Source organism: Propithecus coquereli, unplaced genomic scaffold (genome assembly GCF_000956105.1).
Source record: "Propithecus coquereli isolate 6110/MARCELLA unplaced genomic scaffold, Pcoq_1.0 Scaffold205, whole genome shotgun sequence".
Taxonomy (NCBI): Eukaryota; Metazoa; Chordata; class Mammalia; order Primates; family Indriidae; genus Propithecus; species Propithecus coquereli.
The window spans coordinates 336,273-344,550 of record NW_012145523.1 but is presented as its reverse complement, the minus strand read 5'-3'; the positions used below and the strand labels follow the sequence as shown (position 1 = coordinate 344,550).

General features: G+C 34.5%; 1 protein-coding gene across 1 annotated transcript in view; it reads left to right on the top strand.

Moving 5' to 3' along the window:
• DNAH14 (dynein, axonemal, heavy chain 14) overlaps positions 1-8,278 on the top strand; it is a 324,896-nt gene that overhangs the window by 228,070 nt on the left and 88,548 nt on the right. The window contains 1 exon segment of the mRNA XM_012644036.1: positions 7,400-7,597. Coding sequence (XP_012499490.1) covers positions 7,400-7,597 — 198 coding nt within the window.

Below are 8,278 nucleotides of genomic sequence, written 5' to 3'. Positions count from 1 at the left end.
CTGTGAGCTAGGCTGACGCCACGGCACTCTAGCCCGGACAGCACGGTGAGACTCTGTCTCAAAAAAAAAAAAAAAAAAAGAAACCCCAATAATATCTACTTTGCTTACAGAAGTTTTATTTACCCACACTTTATGAAAAATCACAGTAACTGAGTCACAGGACAGGACCTTGTCCTCTCTACAGTTTGCATAAGAAATATGTCAGCATATAAAAATGGTATTTGCTTTTGGAAGGCATTTGATGTGAATAAAATTGGTGAATCTTGCGTCATCTCTAGCGTATCCTCAGTGTTAATATAGTATCTGTGCAGATGGATCCTGACTTCAAAAATAGTACACCTACTTGAATATTGATTTAGAAACATGAGCCTTTGCACCAAGTTTTGTTTCTCATGAGAACAAGTGGGAGTTAAATTTTGGGAAAATTCCCAAATACCTTGATTAGAGAAAGAAAAGCTTTTGGAAAGCTAAATAAAATCCAACATATTTAGTCAGTTACATAAAGCATGTTATTTATGCCTAATATTTAGTTATTTTATACTTTATGTGTAATGTTTAGTTATTTAATTTATGTCTTTTCTTCCAAAAAGGACTTTTTTTTTTGCATTCAGAAAAGCTAGAGCTTTATTTAAACACTCCTTTATTTAAACAGATATGCGTAACAAGATTAATTAAAAGGAATTAAAATTGGAAAATGGGATCAAGAAAAAAATACAAAGCAAATATTTCTATAACCAAAACTATGTCTTTACTAACCTTTCCCATCTCGTAAGTGGCATCACCATATACCTGCTGCTGTGGCCAGAAACCCAGGAGTCACTCAGGCTTGTCACTTTTCCATCACTACTCATGTTCAATCCGTCAATAAATCCTGGCAATACAACTTCCAAAATATATTTCACATCTGCCCACTTCTCTGCATCTCCACAGCCACCACCCTATTTAAGCCACCATTATCTTCACCTAGACCACTGCACAGTCTTCTCTGTTACCCTTCTCTAAAACAGCATGCCTCTTCTTCCTCCTCTCAGTCCTGCTGTGCTATCCCCTTATTCTACATCATTTTTCTTCCTAGTCCTTAGCATTAGCTTATGTATTAAATTTTCATTTAGTAATTATCCGTCTCCCCATTTAGAATGTAAGCAATATAAGGGCTATGATTTTGTCTGTCTTACTGCAATTTTTAAGAGGCTATTTTTCTATTCCTAAAGGGTATTCACTCTCAATTTAGTTCTTTTACCACAAAGTTACTCTCTTCTTTAGCAAGTCAACCCTTTTCTAGTAGCAAGTAAATTTACAATAAGTTCTCAATTCTAAAATGCCAGAGAATGTATATTCAGAGCAATTTTTAAAAGCCTGCATTCAAATGAAACCTCGTCTTCTGTAGAGGTTTTCTCATGAACCTATCTGTCCTCTCAGAGGCCCTATTAAAAATACAAGGTAAAAAACGGCAAGTTCCTGATTCCTCTGTTCCTGTTACTGTTTTTCCCAATTAAATATCATAGATAGATAGTGCTATGTTGATGACTAGGGTTCAATTTTGCAAGTAGTAATCTAACTAGAGGCTGAGTTAATATGTGGGGTTTCTGCAGGAAGAAGCAGCTGGAGAGAGTGTAATGATTTAATGAATACCATTTAATACAGGTAAGAAACAATGAAATAATCATAATCTAGATTGGAGAATTCAAGTAAGTTCAGTTTAATTCAGTAAGAAAGTTAAAGAAGAAATAATACATGACTTTTAAAAGTAAATATTACATATCCAACTGGATTGTACTGTTGAACTATCAGAAGAAGAAAACAACAAAACTAATATTAATGAACAGTTCAATTTAAGGCATTAGTTTAAAAGATTATTAAAGACTATTATGTAAAACATTCAGTTATCAACAAAAATCACAAGATATAAAAAGAGACAGGAAATTATGAACTATACACAGAAAAAGAGCAGTCAGTAGAAACTGTCTTGAAGGGAATCCAGATGTCGGGCTTGGCAGACATCTGGAAATGCAGCTGTTATAAACACATTTTTAAAAAACTAAAGGAGAATATATATTGTAGAAATTAAAGGAAAGTATCCAATAATGACTCTTCAAATAGAAAATACCAATAAAGAGATAGAAATTATTTTGCAAAATGGAATTTCTGGGGTTAAAAATTACAATAAATGAGATGAAAACTTCACCAAAGGAGCTCAACAGCAGATTTAAGATGCCAGAAGGCAGAATCCACAAACTTGAAGATAGGTCAATAAAAATTATCCATTCTGAAGAAGAAAAAGAAAAAAGAATGAAGAAAGAAATAGAATGTCAAAGACCTGAGGGATACCCATCAAGTGTACCAAAATATGTATAACGGGAGTCCCAGAAAGAGAGAAGAAATAGGGGGATAAAATATTTTGTAGAAATAATGCCCCAAAACATTAAATTCAATAATAGCTCAGGAAACTCCACCTAGAGGAAACACAAGTAGATTAACACATCATAGTAAAATATTCAGAGACAAAGAGAAAATTGTGAAGGCAGCAAGAGAAAAACAACAACTTATTATGTACTAGGAATGCTGGAGAAGATTAACAGCTGACTTCTCATCAGACACAGCGGAGATCAGAAGGCATTAGAGCAACATGTTCAAAATGGTAAAAGGAAACAAAACTCAAAAATTCTATATTTAATAAAACTATCTTTCAAATAATGAGAGGGAAATAAAGACATTCCCAGATAAACAAAGACTGAGAGTTTATTGCTACCTTACAAGAAATATTAAATACTAAAGGAAATTATTTCAGGCTGAGAGAGAATGACACCAGATGGTAACTTAAGTCCACCCGAAGAATAAAGAGCACCAGTAAGAGCAATTACATAGGTAAATATAAGGCAGTGTGTTAGTTTTCTACTGACTCTGAAACAAATTACCACAAATACAGCAGCTTAAACAAGCTCATTATCTCACAGTTTTGCAGGTCAGAAGTATGACATGGAACTCACTGGGCTAAGATCAAGGTATAGGCAGGACTGCATTCCTTTCTGGAGACTTTAAGGGGAAATTTGTTTACCTCCTCTTACTAGCTTCTAGAGGCTGCCTGCATTTCCTGGGGCTACCTTTCTTCATCTGCAAAGCCAGCAACATCATATCTCTCTGACCCTTTATCAGTCATCACACAATTCTCTCTCCAGAAAGAGTCTCCAAAAAGCAAAGGTTCTTTGCTTTCAAGGATTAATGTGATTAGACTGGGCCCAACAAGATCATCCAGGATAATCTCACCATTTCAAAGTCTTCAATCTTGATCACATCTGCAAAGTCTCTTTTGCCATATAAGATAATATATTCATAGGTTACAGGGATCATGATGTGGACATATTTGGGAGGAGAGTGGTGTCAAGGGCATTATTCTGCCTACCGTAGACTGTATAAGTGTATAATTTTTTTACTCTTAACTGCTTTCAAAGATAATTGCCTAAAATTATAAACTATTGTTAGGCTTATAATATATAAAGATGTAATATATGTAAAAATAAGTAGCACAAAAGAGGAGAGAGGAAATGGAGCTGCATTGCAGCAAACTTTCTAAATTTTTCTGGAATTAAGTTAGTATTAATCTGAAGTAGATTGTGATAAATTAAGATATACTGCAAGCCAGTTATGCAAGATGAATAACTTTTAGAGATCTAATGCACAGCATGATAATGGTAGTTAACAAGACTTTGAATGTTCACAACACAAAGAAATGATAAATGTTTGAGGTGATCAATATGCTAATTACCCTAATTTGATTATTATGCACTGTATACATGTATGGAAATAACACTCCATATCCCATAAATATGTGCATTTATTACATGCCAACTAAAAATAAAAGGAAAGAAATAAATAGATATCTCACAAAAGTATGTGAAAAGATGCTCAATATCAATTGTCATTGGGGAAACAATAATGAGATACCACTACATGCTTATTAAAGTGACCAAAATCCAAATAACTGAATAATAGCAATTATTCAGAAGGATGCAGAGCAGCAGGAACTCCCATTCATTCCTGGTGGGAATGCAAAACAGCACAGTCTCTTTGGAAGACAGGCGGTTTCTTACAAAGCTAAACATAGTCTTGCCATATGATCCAGCAGTCATGCTCCCACATGTTTACTTAACTGATGTGAAAACTTATGCCCACACAAAACCCACACATGAATGATTATAGCAACTTCATTCATAATCACCAAAAACTGGAAGCAACCAGGATGTCCTTCAACAAAGCAAATGAATAAACAAATTGTAGTACATTGATACAACGGAAAATTATTCAGAGAGAAAAAGAAATCAACTCTCAAGCCACAAAAAGACGTAGGTGAATGTTAAAGGCATATTTCCAAGTGAAAGGAACGAGTCTGGAAAGGCTACATACTATTTGATTCCAATTATATGACATTCTGGAAAAGGAAAAACTCTGAAAATGGTAAAAAGGTAAGTGGTTGCCAAGGGTTTGGTGGGATGAAGGGAAAGTGAAACACAGATTTTTTAGAGTGGTAAAAATTTTGTATGATACTATAATGGTGAATGTGACACTATATATTTGTCAAACCCCATAGAACTTCACACTGCAAAGAATGAACCTTAATGTATGCAAATTTTTAAAAAATCATTTAGGAGACATGGTAATCCCAGGATGAAATCAGAATGTGACAGAACAATCAAACCATGTTGCAAATGTGTGACACAAACTCACTGAAGAGGATGGAGGGAAAGGAGCCAACCTAAGGAATTTTGGAAATGAGTGGAGTTTGTAAGGCTCAAGACAAAAGAAACTGTGCATAAGCACTACACTCCAGTTAATAAAGTAGTTTCCCATCACGATAAAGTTAACCGTTCTCATACTACAATACATACATACTGGAATTGAATAATGAAGTAAACGAATGGCAGCTAGTAAGAGCCAGTTTTCTCACTTTTGGAGTGGGACGTTACAAGCAAGGGGAAGAGGGCAGAATGATCCATATAGTAATAGATCAGAGTTGGAGACATAAGTTGAATTTATGTTTAACTTGATACAGATGATTTCATATAGAAATATTTATAGGAATGTAGATATACAAGGGTTAGTATACAAACATTTATTTCCTTGCTATGTGAACTGAGAGGGCTCACAGGCCAGTGACACTCTGGTAGCAATGAGTATGCCTAGCATCCAGATTTTGGTTTCTAATGACATTCTCCAGCAAAAGGAACCAGGGCTCCTTAGGAAAATGGCTGATTATAGGACCAGGACAGGAAATATACAAGATGAGCCTGGAGCATCTTGTAGTGCCAGAAAGGAAGTGCTAAAAAAATTGATGGGGTATGTCAGAGGGACACAAGAGCCAGCTAAAAGAGTTCCCAATGGCCAAAGCTGGAGGAACAAAATAAAGTAATTTTGGATTATAACCCAAAGTGTAAAATTAATATCCATGGGTCTATACTGATATTAGTGAATGATTGAATAAATAAGTAAATGGGGGAGAATAGACAAATCTTCGTGCAGAAAAATTCCAAATAATGTATGCAGATAGTCCAACCCTCAAGAAGTTGGAGCATAACTCCCTACTCCTTAGCTGAGGGCTGTGCATAGTAACTTTCTCCCAAAGAGTACAGTATGGAAAGGGGGAAAAAATAGTAACTTTACAGTGGAGATACCTGACAAACACTACCTCAGCTAGGTGATCAAGGTCTGCGTCGAAAGTGTTAAATCAGGTTGATCATATGTCTCGTTGTTGTGATGTGATAAAAATGACACTTTACCCCTATGGATTTCCTCCCAAGAACGTATAACCCCAGTCTAATCATGAGAAAAACATCAGGAAAATCCCAACTGAGAGACTTTCTGCAAAATACCTAATCAGTACTCCTTAAAACTATTAAGGTCATCAAAAACATGGAAAGTCTGAGAAATTGTCACAGCCAAGAGGAGCCTAAGGAGTCTTGGCTAATAAATTTACTATAGTACCCTGGAGAGGATTCTGGAACAGAAAAAGGACAATAGGTAAAAACTAAGGAAATCTGAATAAACTATGGACTGTAGTTAGTGACATATCAATATTGGTTCATTAATTGTAACAAATGTATTATGCCGTTAGTTGTTAATAATAAGGGAAATTGGATATGGAGTATATGACAATTCCCTGTATTATCTTGGAAATTTTTCTGTAAATCTAAAACTCTTCTAATGTAAGTGTATTTTTTAAAATGGACAAAAAATTTGAATAGATGTTTCACCAAAGAAGATACATGAATGGCTAGTAAGCCCATGAAAAGATGTTTAATTTCATTAGTCATTAGGGAAATGCAAATTACAACTACAATGAGATATCACTAAACACTCCCTTGAATGGCTTGAATGGCTACAATGAAAAAGTTAATAACAAGTGTTGACAAGATTGTGGATAAACTGAACTTTCATACATTGCTGGTGGGAGTGTTAAATAGTACAACTGCTTTGGAAAATGGTTTGGCTATTTCTTACAAAGTTTAACGTAGATTCACCATATAACTGAGCAATTCTGTTCCTATGTATCTACACAACAGAAAATAAAACAAATGTTCACCCAAAGATTGTTATGAAAATATTCATAGCAGCATTATTCATAATAGCCAAGAAGTAGAAACAATCCACGTGAATGCCCATCAATGAATAAACAAAATGTTGTATGTCCACAATAGAATACTGTTCAGTAATAGTATAGATAGGTATTTTCCTATCAATAAAAGCCTTATCCTGGCCGGGCACAGTGGCTTACTCCTGTAATCCTAGCACTTTGGGAGGCAGAGGTGGGAGGATTACTTGAGGCAAGAGTTCAAGACCTGCCTGAGCAAAAGTGAGATTCTGCCTCTATAAACAAATTGAAAAATTAGCCGGGCATGGTGGCGCATGCTTGTAGTCCCAGCTACTTGGGAGGCTGAGGCAGGAGGATCGCTTGAGCCCAGGAATTTGAGGTTTCAGTGAGCTGTGGTGATGCCACTGCACTCCTGCCAGGGTCACAGAGCAAGACCCTGACTTAAAAAAATAATAAAAAAAAAAATAAAAGACTTACCTAGTTTCTTGTAAATGAAGAATCAAATTTTGACAGTGACATAATGATAGTTTATAAACCTATCTGTGCTGTTTTTTCCAGATTATCTTATCTTTCCAGTGAAATCATCTCATATATTTCAAGAGGCTGTGAAAATGAAAATATTAAATGTGATGAATATCTTATAAAACTTTGAGAAAATGCTTAAGTTATGTTTAATATACTTCCCAAAAAGGTTGTAAATAAAAATAGTCCAAGATATTTTGACTGTCAAAATTCCTATCATAAACAGGAAACTATATATTAAAAGATCTCAAGACAATATATAGAAGTCATATGTTGTATTTTTTTCTCCCAAAGATCGGAATAGATGGATGTGGAAAAAAAACCTGTGCAACCATGGCCTGTTATTTGACAAACAACAAACTGTACCGAGTCCCTATATCTCACAATTATACCTACATAGAATTCAAAGAAGTCTTGAAAAAGGTGTTTATTCAAGCAGGATTAGAAGGGAACTCTGCTGTTCTGATGGTTCTTAATTTAAGCCTAGGACAAGTAAGTATTTTTTGTCTTTATTATTTGCTAAAGTTTTATATTTATGTAGCCCCCCCCTTCAGAAATTTAATATTTGAAAAGAAAATAAGAAAATATTTATCTATATTCCTGTTAGCCTACCATATAAATTCTTTTCATTATTCTCTGTTCTTATCCAGCCATAGCCCACAGAGTTTATGTTTGTAATCATGCCACAGATAGTTTTGAATAAATAACAATGAAAGTATTTTCTATGTGTCTATCATTTTCATTCTGACAGATTGGAAGTAATTTATCTCTGTAGCTGAAGGCATCCATCTTATATCAGAATGAATTTTTTAATCTGTATTTTATAAAACTATTATCTATATGCACTGTCTGTAATCTACAGATAAATACATAATCTACAGCATGCTCTTACAGCCCTGAGGCTTCTGTTTCTCTACTTTATTCTTCTGCTCGAATTTCACGTCAGGTTTAGGACTTTCCTTACAGAATGTAATTTTGTAGATATATATTTTTACATATATTTTCTTCCAGTCTGTGGCTTGTCTATTCACTTCTTTTTTTAATTTAGTTTAATTTAATTTTTTTAATGGACACATAATAATTGTACATACCATGAGGTACATAGTGATGTACTGGTCAGATTGGGGTAATTAGCATATCCATCATCTCAAACACTTACCATTTCTTTGCGTT